Source organism: Apis florea, unplaced genomic scaffold (genome assembly GCF_048593485.1).
Source record: "Apis florea isolate Af1SG1 unplaced genomic scaffold, ASM4859348v1 contig_3081_pilon, whole genome shotgun sequence".
NCBI lineage: Eukaryota > Metazoa > Arthropoda > Insecta > Hymenoptera > Apidae > Apis > Apis florea.
Window position 1 is genome coordinate 4,155,933 of NW_028256703.1, and position 18,680 is coordinate 4,174,612.

At 32.1% G+C, this 18,680-nt stretch overlaps 3 protein-coding genes across 11 annotated transcripts in view; 2 read left to right on the forward strand and 1 right to left on the reverse strand.

Annotated features, from left to right (window-relative positions):
* Positions 1-900: 900 nt before the first annotated feature.
* On the forward strand, positions 901-9,949 carry LOC100862946 (RING finger protein 207). 7 transcript variants are annotated; one of them, XM_086908907.1, is made up of 10 exons: positions 901-1,549; positions 2,573-2,813; positions 2,970-3,212; positions 3,861-4,009; positions 4,112-4,896; positions 5,276-5,623; positions 5,704-5,986; positions 6,052-6,441; positions 7,153-7,421; positions 7,503-7,885. In XM_086908907.1, exons 3-10 carry the CDS (start codon positions 2,995-2,997, stop codon positions 7,725-7,727), a joined length of 2,667 nt encoding a protein of 888 aa, XP_086765033.1. In that variant the 5' UTR covers positions 901-1,549; positions 2,573-2,813; positions 2,970-2,994; the 3' UTR covers positions 7,728-7,885. The 7 variants fall into 7 exon arrangements, with proteins under 7 accessions (XP_086765033.1, XP_012343644.2, XP_086765032.1 ...); XM_012488190.2 differs by having other exon boundaries at positions 7,153-9,949; XM_086908906.1 differs by having other exon boundaries at positions 5,279-5,623; positions 7,153-9,949.
* MTPAP (mitochondrial poly(A) polymerase) lies at positions 9,604-12,634 on the reverse strand. The gene is made up of 7 exons (XM_031917298.2): positions 12,441-12,634; positions 11,763-11,932; positions 11,445-11,663; positions 11,150-11,365; positions 10,852-11,060; positions 10,561-10,781; positions 9,604-10,490 (listed from the first exon to the last, which is right to left on the reverse strand). The coding sequence occupies exons 1-7, from the start codon at positions 12,568-12,570 to the stop codon at positions 9,961-9,963; spliced, it is 1,695 nt and encodes a 564-aa protein (XP_031773158.1). The 5' UTR covers positions 12,571-12,634; the 3' UTR covers positions 9,604-9,960.
* A 1,282-nt stretch (positions 12,635-13,916) lies between these two features.
* The window catches only part of pio (zona pellucida domain-containing protein piopio), a 66,782-nt gene continuing 62,018 nt past the window's right edge, over positions 13,917-18,680 (forward strand). Inside the window, exons 1-3 of one of the 3 annotated variants that reach the window (XM_086908928.1) lie at positions 13,917-14,800; positions 15,084-16,086; positions 17,449-17,486. In XM_086908928.1, the coding sequence (XP_086765054.1) occupies positions 17,451-17,486 (36 nt within the window). In that variant the 5' untranslated portion in view covers positions 13,917-14,800; positions 15,084-16,086; positions 17,449-17,450. Of the gene's footprint in view, positions 14,801-15,083; positions 16,087-16,684; positions 17,332-17,448; positions 17,487-18,680 lie in introns of those variants that run through there. The other 2 variants (XM_003694746.4, XM_086908926.1) reach the window with 2 other exon arrangements.

The following is an 18,680-nucleotide window of genomic DNA, read 5'->3' on the forward strand; positions in this document are numbered from 1 at the left end:
TCCTCTATTTCCTAAAGATATAATTATTTCCTAAAGAACTTAAAGAGATAAATATATTTATTATAATAAATAAATATATATAAATTTATTTCTTAAAATTTTAAATATCTTTATTTCTTTATATATATAAAATAACTATTAAATAAGTATATAATTAAAATTAAGTAAAATGATAAAAAAAATTTATCTCTAAAAATATGATAGTTTTAAGAAATATATAAAAAAATTAGTATAAAATAAAGTAAAAATCTAGAAAAATGTAATATATCTTTTTATGTATCATATTTTCTTGATATAAAATCACGAAATTGATCAACAATATTATTTGGATAATATATATATTTTTTACATATGTTTTTTATTTATATATTTTCATATTTTATGTATATTTTTATGTATGTTGTATCAAATCGAAAATCAACGCCATCTAAGGAATATATAATTTTTAGTCGAAAATCGAGAAATGTTAATAGGATTATAGAATGAGAAGAAAGTCGAATAGAATTGTAATATCACAAACAAGGAGAGAAAATAAAAGGAAAAAGACAAAATAGGTAAAAATGGTGAAGTCAACGCCATCTTTAGAGTGCCGCAAATAAAATAAACGTAGATAAATGAAAAGTAGAAGGATAGAGATAAGAATTGACCATAAGTACCATCTCTGGAATATTAAAGAAAATATTTTTTTTAGAAATATTCGAGAGATGGCGTAGATTTTTAATTCATAATATCCTACTTTAAAGAAGTATCTTTAGCATCTAAGAGATGGCACTGATATGCAATTTCTCTTATTTCTATCTTTCTTCTACTATTTGCTATCCTTTCTATGTGTGTTTCATTTGAGACACACCGAAGATGGCGCTGATCCTGCAATTTTTATTCTATTTCTATCCTTTTTCCATTATTCTTTTTCTTTGTCTTTATTTATCAGATAACCTCTTTGAATATTCTATGCTTCTGTTAATATTCCGCGATTTTTGGCGGCTTATTCTATCTTCACCGGATAATTCTGATGTTACTTGTTACTATTATTCGTTATTGACATTCTTATCTGATTAATCAAAAAATTTGTGCAAGATCAAAAAAAATTGTGGAATAGTGTTAAAATTATTATGCAGTTAACTATATTGATCTGATTTTCAGATTAAATGTTCAAGTTGAAAATAATAATTCAAAACATCAAATAAACAAAAAGATGAAATCTCGTTATTATATTATATTATTTTATTTATCATAATAAAAAAATAATTTTAAAAAATAATAAAAAAATTTTTTTTCATATTCATGAAATTAATTAAAGAAAAAAAAATATTAACTACAAACTTTTATTAAATATATTTTACTTATTATTTTTTATATCAATTTATAAGTTAATTTTATAAATTAACCATATAAAATAAATGAATATTATTCAATAACGAATAATAATTAATATGTTTATACCATACATGTATTATATAATATACTATTTGTATAATTCATTATTGTTTTATAAAAGAAAAGTAAAAAGCAGAAAAAAATTTAATTTTTAAAAGTATTTACATTTTAGGTAAGTTCTTAAGTTTTATTTTAATATTTTTTATTTTAATTTTTATTACTTTTATCTTTTATCTTTGTGCATTTCATATATTTTGAAATGGTGATATATTTTATGCATCTAGGGGAAAAATATATCGACGCATAATGACCAACATTTCTATCTTAAAATAATTATTACTGAATGAATCATGATTTTTATTCAAAATTTCTTTTGAATATTCTGCTGTAATATTCTGTAAAAAAAGATTATTAGATTTTTAATAATAACTAGTTGATATTATGGAATATTTTCTTTAAATACTTAATTATCGGTTATCATACACCAAACTCAAGCTAGTTACGATTTAATAATAGTTGAACGATTCTCTGTTCACTATATATATAAATCCCTGCAAGAATGCAGAAAACGTGATGGTAGTGCCAGGGGTGAAGTGATGCTCTCACGCATATAGATCGAGTATATACATACTACATGCACCCTTATCTGTTAGTGATAGATTAAAAGATTCTCTGAGAATTTATAGAACATGTGAAAAAAACATTTGAAGTTCTACTTGTAATCTTTATAATATTTTATATTATACTATACTAAATAATATATTATAAATTGTTTTATCGTGTTTTATAACAGGTGTTTATAAATGTTAAGTTTCATAGGTGATAATAGTGAAAATTGTATCATTCATTAAATTGTTATTCAGAATAATACAATTATCATTATTTTATATTTATAAAAAAAATGATTTTATCTTACATTTTTAATTTTAATATATTTACTTCTATATTTATATTGAATAAATAAGAACAAATAAATATTTACAGAAATTTTAATATTTTAATCATTTTTAAATTTTTTTAAATTTTCAGATATAAGATATAGATTTTTAAATATATTTTTATTAGAAATATTATTTAGAAATTATTAAATTTTTAAAAAAAATTATAAGGAAAAAGTGAAAAATGCATTGTAAATGAATTTATGTACATACATCACTGCCTCTGCACACTTACGTCACAGCTACCCTGTGTGCAGATCGGTGCAGCCTTACCACGCAGCAGCGTGTGCAGCAGCAGCAGCAGCAGCAGCAGCCTGTCCTCTTTTCTCCGTATACTAGCTTCCTTAGTGGAGGGGTGAGATTGGTGGCATTTCAGTGACGTCAGAGTCGATCGTCAGGCGCAAACTGAGGGTTTGCGCCCATCATACTACGTCAGAATGACGAGCCGATAAACTATCCATCAGGGTTTTCTGCGGCGGGCGGGCCAACGGTCTTAGGGTAAACATTCTTTCCGATCGTTTTAATTAGTTGTACGTTGCATTTTATCTACTTTTATTAAATTGTGATAAATTTATGAATGTAAAAAAGAGAAAAAAATGAAGAAAACTACTGACGCGATTGTCGATGAACCACATTCTGGATTCTCGTTTTCAGGTGGCCGCCGTTGGTTTGGCCGACGATGGCGAACTCAGCGGGGACAACAGTTGACGGTATCGACGTCGGTGAGAATGATGGTACAACAGGAGTAACTGGTGGTGGTCCAAGGAATCCTCTCATCTGCGGCGTCTGTCATGACTATTATAACGAGCCTTGCCTGCTATCCTGCTTTCACACCTTTTGTGCCCGCTGCATTCGTGGCCCTCATCTTGAGGGAAAAGTCTCCTGTCCTATCTGCGGGTAGATAACAACGACTGTTATTGCATGGCGTCCTTAGGGTGGGTGATGATCCCAGGTCTGGCTTAGGTTCAGCTACAATGTGCATGTCATTATATTTCCTAGTTCAATTATACATGTAGATTTAAATCCAAGTAGGAGAAAATTTGTTATATTTAATTAATTCTTTACAATGATTTTTTGCTTTATACAATCTCATTTCAATCTTAGGAATAAAATTATGAAATATTCTAATTTTTTTTACATTTGCACAATAGAATATATAATTCAATCTCTATTTAAAACTACTTAATTAATCTATTTAATATCATTGAGATATGCATTAAAACCTAGATGTGAATCTATTTTTATCATTTATATTATAAATTATTATTGTCTTGTAAATACATACTTGATTTGACAATATTTTTTTATTGTAAAGTGTGTGCAATTCTAATTTATCATGCAAAATAAAATTCTTCAGTTTTCCATTTTGCTATAATAGTTTTTTGACATTTTTTTTTCTTTTAGATATTACTTTCATCAGAATCCATTTTTATAATCTATATCAATATTTTTATTTTGCAAGACTTAAAATATATATCTTTTTTGTTAAATTTATCTTTAATAATCCTTTACTTTTATAAATCTTAAATATATTGTTATATATAGGCAACAGACACAATTAAAAGATGGAGCACAACTACCACCCCCCGATCAGCTGATACGTCAGCTAGTTGAATTGGCAAACTCTGAAAATCCACCTTGTGCCAATTGTGATAAGCGTGACAAATCTACTATGTTTTTCTGTACAACATGTGGTACGTTGCAAGTAACATTAAATAACTTATTTTACTAATCTTGTGTATTAAGAAATAGTATCATCTGCTCTAGAAACTTAAAATTATTCTTATGTGTATCAGGTCAAGCATTGTGTACACACTGTAGGGAGCATACCCACCGAGCAAAGATGTTCTCTACGCATGAGGTGCTGCATATGAGCAAATGCGCCAAGGATACACAACGTCGTTGCCCTACCCATGGAGAACAATATATAATGTACAGCCAAAGTGCCAAGTGCATGCTCTGCGCTACTTGTTTTCGCGATACTCCTGCGGATGCGAGACTTCATTGCGTTGATATCGAAACTGCTTGGCAACAGGCATCAAAGAAGATGGAACGAGCTGTTAATTCTATCTGCGAACTACAAGCTGGTGTGCGGGATGGAGTATTGGCATTAAAATCACAATTGGATGAACTGCGACATAGTTTGGATTCCGAAAAGAGAACATTGAATTCTTTTTGTCAAGGAATGCAAGAAGCAATTACAAAGACACATGGAAGTGCTTTGACGGAGTTACAGCGACAATTTGAAACGAAGGAGAGGATGGTTCGCAGTCAATTGCTGTCACTAGGTAGCGCATTACCTGTACTGCAGATGCATTTAATGCTATGCACCGCCTTCACCAGCGGTGCCACGAAATATCAATTTCTCGAGCTAGCCCATCCAATGTTAGACCGGCTTAGTCGAGTCGCGCAATTAGGATATCCATCGAGGCCACCTTTGCTGACCGCGCATTTGAAGACTAACTATAAGAATGAATTTGCTCGTGCACTGCAACCATATGTGGGTCAAGCACAAACTCCGAAAGAATCATTATATGATCAAACTCACACGATGACTCAGCAGGATCCGCCAGTGATTCAGGTATCTAGATTCATTTAGCACGGTCACCTCGATTACAAAATTCCATCTTTACGTTCATATTACAAGTTTCTTTTTCATTGCATTTCTCGCGCACACTTCTGTGTAAGTATTTTTGTTTACAGGATTTTACTCGATATATGATGTGGCTTGTACTTAATCGTATGGTGGTAGTTAGTAGCCAGATTAGAATACAGTCATTCTTGTAGCAAATTGACTGTTCTTGGCAGACGTGAAAACGTTTCGTTTCTTGTTAGTTTCTTAGCCGATGATGTGGTAGTCAGTATCAGACACTTTATTCAGACCCGTATATATTTATATACACGTCTGATGTGCTAGGAAGGAATGACCGGGCGTTTACGTAAAGCATTTCTTTTCCAAGCAGAGCAGCAAATCTGCTCAGAGGATTCCAACCAAGAGTGGGACCGACGGTGGACCGTTTTCCAATCACTGCCGAACATTTGATACTCAGTTAAAGGAATTGAATCAACAGTTGCTCACAGTGAAGGAACGTTTAGGGGAATTGCATCGCGACGTAGCACTTTTGAGAAGAGCCAACACACCTCCGTTAGGCACACGTTACGAACAAGTGGCAAGAGATTGTCGGGTATTAGAGCAACAATTAGAGCATTATCAAATGGAACTAGAACGTCTTAGAAACGTGTTTGATGCGCTTTGGGATGAACAGATATGTAGAATTCACATAGAAAAAGAAATATTCCATTCACAGGTATTCTTCAGATTATATTATCGATAAAGGCAAAAATATCTCCTACAACATCTTGATTGATATATTTTTTCTTTATTTAGATGAATGATATTCTATCATTGAGAAGTCAGGTAAAACAATTGCAGAATCTTGCTCAACAATTAGAACCATTTATAAAATCCTTTGCAACTGGAGTGAGTGCTGGTGAAGTAAGCATGACAGCTTCTGATGTAGCCAGTAATCAGCATTTACAGGCATTATTGGATCACTTGGCACGGTTACAAATGCAGGAACCCCCACAACCACAAACTCAAGCTCCAACTAAGGATCATCGACATTCGCGCACTACTGCCACCAGTGCTGATAATGCACTTTACATGAAAGGTATATATATTTTTACTTATAATTTGTCTCAATTTTAAGATTATATATAAATTTTATATATTTAGAAACCAAAGAGGTACCGACACGTTGTCGTACTCCTTCCGGTGGTGTCGAAGCTGTTTTGGATTCGAGTGGAAATATCGTTGTCTATGGAACAGCCAAGTCTACAGATCCCAAAAGAGGAGTGCTTAGTCAATTGATTGAGAAAGCTAGAAGTAAAGAGGATCGTAAAAAGTCACCAGGAAGAGAGGAAAGTCGCGATCGTAGTCAGAGTCGACGACCGAGAAAATCTCCCGATAGTACAAAACCTAAAACACCGCCTGGTCACTGGTCTGCCAGCAAAGTACGTTCTTTGTATCGATCTTTGAAGGGTGGCAGCGGAGACAATTCTGCCGAGGGACTTGATCAAGCGGAAAGATGTACTGATTCCCAGCAACCACAGTCGCATACGGCTGGTAAGAGCAAATCTGTGAGGATTGTATGTACTAAATGATTAAATAACATTAGAAAAAAATTTAATGCTTCGATGATTAAAAAATTATGTAGATAGTATTTATAAATTGATGTAAATAAAATTCTGATAAATGTACGCAAGAATTATTATGCTATCGCGTTTAATTTAGGAACGATAAGTGTTAATCTCATTTAAATGTTATTCTCTTTTTAAATCATTTCAGCTAATCAATTAATTAAGTTAATGAACAGAAACTTTCAGAATAAAGCCAACATATCAAGAATTGGAATCGATATTATATTATATTATAGTTAATATAATATTAATGGGATACTTAGTAATTTTTTAATTTTTTAGTTTTTTAATACTATTTTTTTCATTTGAAATTCTATAAAAATAATTAAAATAATCCATAAACATATGGTCCAATTAAATTCATTCTTTAATTAATCTTTCGTATTAACTTTTTCAAATTCTTCTATTTAACGAAATAAATATTTTGCATTGAATCTTAATTAAAAATTACATATCTTAATTTTTTTCTGTTCTAAAAATATTTTTATCAAATCAAATCAAATGAATTTTTTTATAACATTAATTTCTCTAAAATATCAACATAATTTATTTTACAAAGGAAAATATATGATGAGATATATTTGATTTGATTCATCCTGATCCATTCATTTAAATTATTCATATATTTCCCTAACAGGCGAAGAAGGAGAATATCAACGAATTTCGGAGGCATCCAGCACGGGAGAGGCGAAAAAACGCGTTCAGGCTCAGGTACATGCAGTTCCCGACGAACAATCAATTTCTACAAGTAAAGGAACCAAAGTGTATCCGGCCAGTGATTCGGAGGACGTATTCTACGCGGATGAAAAGGCCTCGACAGAAGTGAGGAGACGTCGTCGTGCGAGTTGCGACAGCCTAAGTACCACTGGCTCAGGAAGCAGGCGATCGAGCATCATTGATGGGACGGTAGGTCAATCCGCGCAGGATCCCAGGAAAACAATGGTTCTTTTGATCGGATCTACACCGAAGTCGTCGTCTCTGGTGCAGAAGCAGCGTTCCTGGGAAACATTTCCGCGGCCAAAAAGCAAACGCAGCGTAACGACTACCGAGGGTGGAGCTTCGTCCCTTAGCCAATTGAAGAAAACAGATAGTTTCGAGGGACACGAGGAAACGGTGAGGACGCTGGTGGCAGCCGTGCAGGAAACGAGGTCGCATCTACATCATCGTCATATGCACCATCATCGCCATCACCGAAAGAGCAAGACAAATTAAAACAACTGATCAGTTGATCAGTCTTGTTCGAGGAAGATCCGCGATGAAGGTTACAAGGAGCTTTTTTCAAGAGGTATCCAGCCCGGATGGTCAAAGTGCGGAAGTAGATTTTAAGTAGAAAGAAAACTAAATCGAAATAAAAGTATTTATTAGACTGTTTTGGTAGTTTGATTTGCATTTGGCTATCCGGGAAAAAGTCAATACCCTCCAAAATAATGCCTAGCATACATCGGAGAAAGTACTATCGAAAGACTGTATGTTTACGATAGCACATTATTATTGGTAGGAAATTAATGTTATGCAAAATGGTACTACAAGGATTTTTTTTCCAAATATTTTGAATGTTTTATTAGAGATGTTATTATAATAAAAAGGAAATAGAAAGGGCATTTCGTGTGATGTATATAATACTAAACGAAAATAATTTTACGAATTAGAAATCATTTATCGCTATAAACTGCCATTGATGAAAACACCTTCGACTAGTGCACGTTTTTACTTCTATGAAATATTGTGACTTTTTCGAATTTTATTTTTGGGTTTGGACCAAGAACTGTTTTCAATATTTTTTATATAATCATCTTGTATAATTGGTCGGGTAATTTTTACTCCCATGTATGTCTAGTCAGAGTTGTTTCAGGGTCAACCAGCCTTCAACGTAGAGCAGTCCTCAATTTTTTATTGAACAGTGTTTTGATTGCACTTTGAAGCGCCGAAGGTCATAATATCGCTGCCAATAGTAAAAAATAAAAACAATACGTACATTATGTATACATATATATAAAAAAAAAAAAAATTGAAATTGATAAATGGTAATCTTGTTGTTGATGCAATCTTTACATGGTGCATAAAAACATTCAGAGACTCGAATTAGAATTAGAGACAGACGTCGATAAATTATATGTGGTATACACGAAGTTAGGATTTAATTAATACTATTACAATCGGTATTATTACTACTACTACTATTATTATTATTACTACTATTATTATTATGAAAAAGAATAAAAAGATAAACAAGAAGGAAAAAAAAGAAAGAAATGGAGGAAAATAATTTTCCATGCTGCTCAAATCGCGCGTTTTCTTTAATTTGGATTTTAGAATTGGATTTTAGAAGGAATAAATTTTATAAATTGGTTGAAATTGATCCATAAAAATTAGAATTTATATATAATAAATTCAAAGTACTTTATACAATATATATCAAATCTCTATAGTTTAACGACGAACAGATCATCGATTATATATGAGAGATTAAAGTAAGTAACCACTACTTTATCTTGATAAGAAAATAATAAAAATAATAAATAAGAAAATAGCCTAATTACAAGTGTACTTGTAATTTGCCAAATGCACGAGAATCCATTGTCTATTCCACAATATGCTCTAATTGCAGAGGTGCATTAAATGTTTTTACAATTACACATATATGTATAAAATGTTTGAGGTAATTGTATTATGAAAAATATACAGCTTATACTATGAAAAATGAAAGTTTTTCATGGAAATTAAATAAATCGTTTAAAAGATTAAAAAGATATCATGGTCTTTGTATAGATCATGAATTACAATTATAGTAAATGTACACGATTAATTATACATGAAAAATGTCAAATTGCTGATAATAGAGAAATATACAAGTTACAAAGTATAAAGTTGTTCAATTGTTAGTAAATATTTTGACTGTTATATTATTTAATACAATTTATTAACATTTAATTTAATTTTATATATTCTTTTCTCGTTGTTATCAATATCAATTTTTATTGTTTAATGATTTGATGAAAAATACATATACAATATATATATATTACATCAATGAGGTATTTTCAAGTTATCTTTTTATAATTGGTTCATTGAAAACATACGGTGAAAATTTAATGTATTATATTTAGAATTTATTATATTTAGAATTATATTAATGTACACTATAAACATTACATTGAAATATACATTGAATGAAACATAAAATGAAAATAAGAATACGCGTTTTATACATTTAACATTTTAATGCTACTTGATGCAGATTTGGTTATATTAATTTGAATTATATTATTATTTTTGTTTATATAAAATATGTATAAAATATACAGTTCATTGCTATAAATTTATATTCTATATTTTTACCTTTTTATGATTCTTATATTATTAAAATATATTACAAGTTGGATAAACTGTAGAAAAAATTGATTGCAAATAAATTAATTAAAAATTACAACTTACATATTTATTATTACTTTATTAAATTCTTTTCTATTGTTTTTAAAACATTAATGTCGACATTGTTTATAGATTCGTTTAAAGATTCTTTTTCAACAAATTGTGTTTGCTCAATTTTATCATTATTTTTTTTAATGCTATTATCAATTTCATTTGATTTTGTGTCACTTTCATAATTCCACATATGCTCTATCTGTGTCGATTTCAATGATTTCAAATTAATTAATTCGATAATAGCATTCTTTTCATCTGATTCTATTAATATTTGCAATGCTTTTCGAAAGTGGTCTATCAAACGCGCTAATTCAAATATCGTGATATTTTTACTAACATTTAACGTTATATCAAATGGATTATAAATATAAAGCGGTGATGAATCTTGTTTCAATTTGACTTTTCCTTCCTTTATGCAAATTGCTTGCATTTTAAAATCAAAAATACTGTAATATTCGAAAAATCCATATAAGAGATTATATAAAGAGTCATTATCATTATATTTTATAGAATTTTTCCAATTAAGATACCAATCTTTTTTCGATATTTCTGTAAAAAGAAATATAAAATTTAATACAATAAATATATAAAATATAATTCTTTTAATATTTATACTTACTTGTGTAATAGTTTATTGTATTTAGAGAAGGTAATATATTTTTTATTTGTAAATAAAATAAAATTAACAAAGTAAGTGAAAAATTCGTGATCCATTGCCCTGAAATTTCCTTTGTTACATTCATATTTCTTGCCCATTTACGAATAGTGAAAATAAGTGGTTTAACACGCCAATCCATTTCTCCGTATGCATATAACAATTCAGACATATGTAACGCAACTCTGTATATACATACATAAATTCAAAAGTAATCGTAACATTTTATAAAGATAAGAAATATTTACTACATACACGTTTGTGCTACTAAGATCACAATACATATTTGTATTTTGGTTAAAAAATTTAATTATAGGAACTCGTGCTTCAAGAATCTTTCTTATATCGGTAATACCAGGAATACATATTTTCATTATTGTGCCTATTGCATCCAAGAATTCTTTCTGTTCATTCCTTTCTGTAAGATGAACAGGTTGTGTCATATACAAAAATCTTTTTGAAGACTGAAAGAAGATTTCAATTTCTATAAAATTAAAACAAGATTAAATCATTATAATAAAATTATATTATATATATATATATACACACTTACATTATTTACATTAAAAATGCATGTTCTACATAATAAATCAAGATCGCATCCTATTTGACCAAAACCATTAACAGAGGATCCAAATGGTATGACAGATAAATTGGTAAATAATCTAGATAAATAATAAGAAATTTGTTCAGCAGTAAAAAACCTTAACCTAGTATCTAAATCTGTAATTTTTAACATATTGTAAAGAGAAACCATTTGTTCCGATACCTAAAAACATTAATTAATTCAATATTATTAACTTTTAATACATATTATTATACAATTTATAATTAGTTTTATACATTACAGAGTTTTTACGTTCTAATGTTTCTTTGACTTGATTGGCGCTAGGAGGTTTAAATATGGATGAATTTTTTGATAACTTATTATTATTTAACATATTTATAGTTTTATACAAAAATAATGGTGTAACAGAATGGGCATAATTTGGATTTATCTTACATGAAGCTAACTTTCTAAAAATTTCCACATCTTTCTCTGTTATCAATTCTAATAATACAAAACACTGGAAAGAATATAATACACATAATTATTCAAATACGTATTTAATATTGTAATCTTCAAAATCAACAAGTATAAAATAAAAATCACAGAAAATACTTACTTTATCATTTGTTGTATTATAAAAAAATATTTTCTGAATATTCACATATTTTGTACAAAATTTTTCCAAATCATGAATATGATTTTCTGCTACCTTTACTAAAATAGATCTTTTTGCTTGAATTTGTCTAAATTTAAGCATCTGTTCAAACGTCATATATTTATTTTCACCTGCAAAATTTCTTATTTTTAATTTACTTTTGACTTTTTAACACATTTATTAAACAGTGCTTTTTATAATAATGTTAATAACACTTGCTACCATACTTAAATTATTTAATTATTTAAAAAGATTATAAGATAAAAGTTATTCTACTTGATATTTTAAATTATTTTCAATCTTTTATTGTACGACATATATCTGTTAATTGTAATACATATTCAATGTTAAAGTTTCAATTAGATGATATTAATAAATATAATAATTGATATTAATAAATAAATAAAACATAAGTAAAATTCTAACCTAGAATGAACTTAATAGAATGATTATAAGTCATTAAAATAAAAATAAAAAAAAAATTATATTAACAAATTAATTATGGAATAAAAAAAAAAAATAAATTTAAAGCCGAAATAAATAAAAAAAATTTACTATTGAAAGTATAATCATTCACGCAAATGAGGTTATGAGGGACCAAAAATATAATTTTTTAAAACTGATATTTTAAAAGCATACCATGCTTGATATTTGCCTGATTTTTAATATTATATTCTGTTTTACATCTTTTTATGTTTACTATACATTTACAATAAAATGTATTTAATACAAATCCAAAATTTAAATTAATTCGATGTATAAGCGCCATTTTTATATAATATACTCTAGCGCCAAACACGTGGAATTTGATCTAGACACATACTTACACGCATACTTACAATCGATAAAGTAAGTATTTACACTTACATATATTTTTGGATCAGTATGGAATAGTAATCACATTATTACATAATTAAAAATAATTAAAATATTAATTATTAATTTATTTAATAAATTTCGTTTAAGATTTAATTATTTGCAATCAAGCGAAATATAAGATTATTCATTTGAATTATTAATATAAATATATATATATAATTTTATATAGTTAACATACATAGTATTTATTATAAAATAATATCAAAAAGTTCAATTGATCTTAATTGATTTATTTATAAAATTGTTATCATAAATTTGACATTTTTTTGAAAAGTTATATGTTATAAAAACATTAAAATTTATATAAATATAATAAAGATTATATACATTATGTCATAATATTAAAAATTTATATAACATATAGAAGAATATTACATTGTATCTTGAACTTGAAAAAATTTTAAAATTCTTTTACATCCCTTGAAAGGAGCGCAGTATAATATCTAAGCCGGGCGATGACGTAAGCGCAGACTATCTTGCTCATTTCGATACATGCAAACATTTTTTTTCTTTAATAAATATCTTATTACCAGTTCCAAGAAATATTTAATTTTGTATCGTAATTTTGCAAATTTAAAGAAATTCTTGAAAAAAAAAAGAAGAAAAAAAGTTTATTGTAAATTTTTCAGGATATATACATATACATATATATATATATCATATACATATATATATATATATATATTTCCGATTTAAAAATTTTGAAATCTGAATATGAAAGAAAAGAAAATATCATAAAAATAGAATTAAAAATATTTTTACATTAAAAACGAAATTCCAATTGAATAACAAGAAATAAGCAGCACAAAAGTTATTTTTACTTTATACTAAAATTTCATTCGTAAAATGAATTAAATTCGTTATTCCAACGATAAAGAAACAAAGACAAACGCTTCAGTGTCGCGCTCTATCGGTCGATCGTTCAAATAATCTGTAGATCGCTTCACAACTTCTTTTTCTCCGTTTCACCTGTATATATATTCTTTCGTATTTTACTTTAATCCATCGTTCCTTCTTTCTTTTTTCACAAAAGAAAATTTCAAAGGCAATATCCTGCGTTATTTCTTTCTTCCATTATCTTCAAATTTATTAATTTTACCGTTCTTCTTTCCTTCCAGCAACGAAAACCATCTATCTTTGTTTCTTCACTTTATAACGCGTATCATTGCTTCTCTCTACAATTCTCCCTCTCTCTTACCTCTCCAGTCGGCTCTTCGTCAGTTCGTCCTGCGAGGGGAATACAGAGGTAACAGGGACCGTGTACAGGGGACGAAGCCAGTGCAGTCTCGAGCCTCGCGTCGATCGCAACGGATTTCATTTGTTCCTCGGCTCTCTTCATGCTCGACTGCCTCTTTCCAGAGTAACAAACCGCCGACAGGTGTGTGGTGCAGTGGCGATAATAAAACACGTGAAAATAATCCTCTTGGCCAGAGGAAACGTGGAAACGTTCTATTCGAAAGAGATCGATCTATTCCGTAAAAATTAACACGGTGGAATCGATGATAATAAAATAATCAGAATCCCTAAAGATATCCGTTCAACCAAAAATACCAGAAAGTAAATTTGAGAAGAGAATCTAATATAACTTTATCTCGCGATAATAAATATCGCGATAAATAACGGGAATATCGGTGAGGAATATCAAGTTAACCTCGCAAGAATACGATGATGATCGTTTTTTATCTCTACGAAGAGCACAAGATGAATCTTAGAGACATTAGAGTCTCGTAGATGATCGAGAAGAATTATTATCGAATTATTATCATCCACAATTTGGGGATGTCGACCTGCGCGAGATGGACTTTATGGCCGGCAAGAACGCGTTTTCGACGCTATCTGACGAGTATCGCGTGCTACCGGAAGTGTTGATGATGAACGAGCCGGATCCACGAGGTAGATCGAACTGGTGATTTCAAAACGAATTCCGGTGCTTCGTGAAAAGTGATATTTTTGACTTTTCATTTATCGTTTCCCTTTCTCGTTTACGCTCGACTCGTTCTTTCGTAAGAACAGTGGAAAAGATTTATTTGTTGTTCCGCCGATACCATAAAAAAAAGATCGGATATATCGTCTCGATAATTGAACAAATTTTTTTGTGGAAGACCGGTGATCAGAGACAGGTGAGATATTTTGGCAAACAATTGTTTTACATTCTCTTACATTCTCTTTCGTAATTTTGCATATTCGTGAGATATACTTTGCAATTTTTTTTTTTTTTTTTATAAAATACAACGTAATATATAGTATAAAAGGTGATATATGAAACGATTAACGAAAACGATACATTTACTCGATTTATCGCCCGATCAATTCATTGTATCAGACCGCGTATATCACGAGGATTAAGGCCTATTATTAAACGATCGTTTCGATTTTACGTTTTTAATTCGCGTTGACACCAAGATGGCGCAATATCTCTGGCTGCAAGCAAAGACTACGAAGACCACGTTGGCGGACATTCAAGGGCGCGGAAGGCGGCTGAAACGAGTTCTTGGCGAGGCTATTGTCAAAACGGATTGGATAAAAAATAAGAGACGAGATAGAAAATTCGTTACTTACGTCACCGCATCGCCCGATCATAAATTTTCGCTCTAAATTTGGTTCTCCATTCTCAAGGTCGTCGAAAGCGAGCACGCGCACATTTCACAATACTTATTTTGTCACTGCTTATTTCATCGTTTCCCCTATCTCCACAAAACTCCACCTATGACTCCTCAAAATGATATTATTTTTTTCACTACGCATCGTACGCATCATGGCTGAACCCTAAATTCTTAATCGTTCCCAACACTTAAAAAATTTAAACGAATAAATACTCTTCGTTCATAAATGATTATAATTCCCCCTAAATTCTGAACGTTGAATTTTTCACGAAATCGTATCAAAATTTTCATTGCCTGCAATGAAAATCTATCTAAAAATCAAGAAATCCTCCACATCTGGATATATACACGTCCACCTGTGTAATTTTTGTTGTACAAGGGAGGTATATTTGAAAAAAAAAAAAAAAGAAAAAATGAATGGGCAGAGGGGTGTAACGCGAGAGTGGGTGACAGCTGGGCGAGCAGCGTGGAAGCAACCGTTTCCTTTCTCGAGCGCGGAGGAGACACGCACACAGAAAATGGAGGGGCGAACATTGCCAACGGCTGAATGGGTATAACGTGGACTTCATAGTCGGTTTAATGAAACGGCATTATGCAACGGAACTACGCGAAAACGGGTACAAGGCTCGTGACGCGAGGTGTTCATCCTCGTAGGCAGGCACACGGTGTGGTGACCAAATATGCAGGCGCCAAGGCTGTCGGATTTTAATTTTCGTCTCGAAGGATTAAGATTAAATTCTTGGATGAAAGTTCGAATTTCGTTCTCGAATCAGCTTCTTCGAGAATGAGACGAGCATAGCGAGGTAAATTGTCCCTTCCTCCAAGGTAATTGTTAGTTTTTTTTTTTTTTTTTTTTTTTATTTATACAGAAAGAAATTATCGGCAGGATTGTCGTTTAACAGATTCTCGTTAACGAGGCTATTGTTTTAGTCATAAATCTCGGGCTTTCGTAACGGCAACGCGAACGGCATACGTATCGATGACTGAGAAGACGGATATAGCCGTCTTACGCGACAGAAGTCACCGGTGACTTCAACGCCTGGTATGCCATTTACGTGGGCAGCGTTTCAGCGTGTACTCTTCCTCCACCTATGCCCTCCAACCGAATGAAACGATTCGAAAGAATTCTTTTTTTTACGCGCGAAATAAAACGTACGACAAAAAGGAGGGAGGAGGAGGAGGAGGAGAGGTATCGATCGTTTCATATAAAGATTGCAAAAATATATCTTTTTTTTCCCCTCCAGAACGAAAATTTCCAGGGGGGGGGGGGGAAATAAATTTCCGAAAGAAAAGAGAAAGTGAAAGGGAGGAGGAGTGGAAGAGAGATCGTACGGCCCTGGACGGCTCCCAAGTGCATCGGTTCACGAGGCACGAGCCTGGCTTTCCTGGCCGCGGCGAGAAACAAGGTGGAAAGAAAAGGTGGCAGAAGCTCGCGGGATGTCGATCGGCCAGCAGCGTTCCGCATATCCCGCGATTCGTCTGGTCGCGAGCCCGTGTTCAAACGAAAATCGGAAGGGAAACGGTGCGGTTGTGGGAGTGGCGAAAATGGCACCACGGTTCGATCGAGCACGGTGGTCCAGCTCGTTGTTGGCCGAGGCCGTTCCTGTTCCGTGCACCGGCCTCTCCTCCTGCTCGAAAAAGTGAACGTTGCGTTATGTTCCACCTTCGCGAAACACCGCGTCGCTTTCTCGCGATCGCACAGCTCTACTAACCACCTCGAAAACGTTTCTCCCTCTCTGTCCCTTCGAAATTATCGAACCCAATCTCCATTTCCTCGAATTTGATCCCGAGATTTCCCGCCATTTTCTCACGAATCCTCCCCCCTCCCCTCCTTCGGCTCGAGATCGCGAGATCGATATCTCGTCCAATTTTGCCGATTTTTTTTTTTCTTTTTTTTCTTTTTTTTCTTACGAGCAGAGGAGAAGAGATCTTTCGGATTGCATTGTGGTGCGCGATAAAGACATATATAATTGATACGATGTATATTGATATCGAGTGAATGTATCGATCGAAAGAGACGTGGATAATCGTGCGATTTTTTTCTCGTCGCAAGTGTTTTTCTTTCTTTCTTTCTTTCTTTCTTTCTTTTTTTTTTTTTTTGCACGGTCGATCGTACTCACGGGAGTTCGACCCAGTTATTAATAAGACTTTCTCTTTTATTTTAGCCATGGACTGGCGGGGAGTCGCATTGGCATTTTTATCGGTAAGTAAGAAAGAATCCCATCCTTTGCTACGACGATACGAAATTGGGTGCACGCGCTTTCTCATAGACTCGATAGAATCGTAGTTTTATTCCTCTCTCTCTCTCTCTCTCTTATCACTCGAATCAAATTTATTCCTTGAACGTGCAACGCGAAATGCACGGGTATATATAAGTGCGACCAATGCCACGCTACGAAATTCCCCTGCAACCTTTGATCAACCTTTCGCCGCTAACTCAAGTTTGAAATCAGCTGGTTTTCAAACTCGATTCTTCGTGCCATCCATTTTTCGATTTTCTGTAATTCGTAATAACCTTTCTCCCGACGGAATTGTACGGAAAATAAACTCGACTAGAGGGAGGGGGGAGGAGAAGTACGTTGGGCAGGAATGCGGGGAATTATGTAATCCTCTTTGTTGGTACGACGCAAGTTGCTAGGAAAATCGTCGTCGAGATGGCTGCAATTTTTCAACAATTCTCTTTGAATAATTTTCAAACAGCTCGTTCGAACGTGTATTAAATTGTTCTTCGATTATTTGCAATTCGTGAAAGTTGGGCTGAATTGTCGTGCGACGAAATCAAATTCACTTTTTCCCCTCGAAATAAAATAAAAACCATGAATATTGTCATCGATTGCTTTGACATGGTTTTCCTTTTTTTCTCTTTTCTTTTCTTTTCTTTCTCGTTTACAAACTCGTGTTTAACAAGCGTTGCAAACTTTCGTATTGCCCCTCGAGCACGAAATGAAGACTGCACGAGGTAATTCGAGTGGATGCTCGTTCTTTTTATGGTAATCATAGCAAACAACGCCTCGTAAAAAACGAAGCGATGTCTCTCTTGACAAAGAGACCGGCGGGTTTGATGTCGTTAACCCATTCAGAAGGTTGGAATAATGGGTCTGCGCAACGCTTAATAATCGACAACCACGTTGAAATTTCAACGATTATACCGATTATTATGCCGTCGACCGCGGGCAATTCAAAACAAGTGGGCGTTTCTCAAGTTCTTCCGGTTTTTAAAATGCCTTTAAATGCCGGTTTGCCGGAACGAGACATTTTTCTTTTTTCTTCTTCCTCCCCGCCCCCCCCCCCCATTTCGTAACAACTCGCCAATCTCGAGAGCGAATGTGTTTACACGCGTGTACAAACGATATAACGCAAAGTAAATCCGAAAGAATAAAAACTCGCAAGTTCGCGA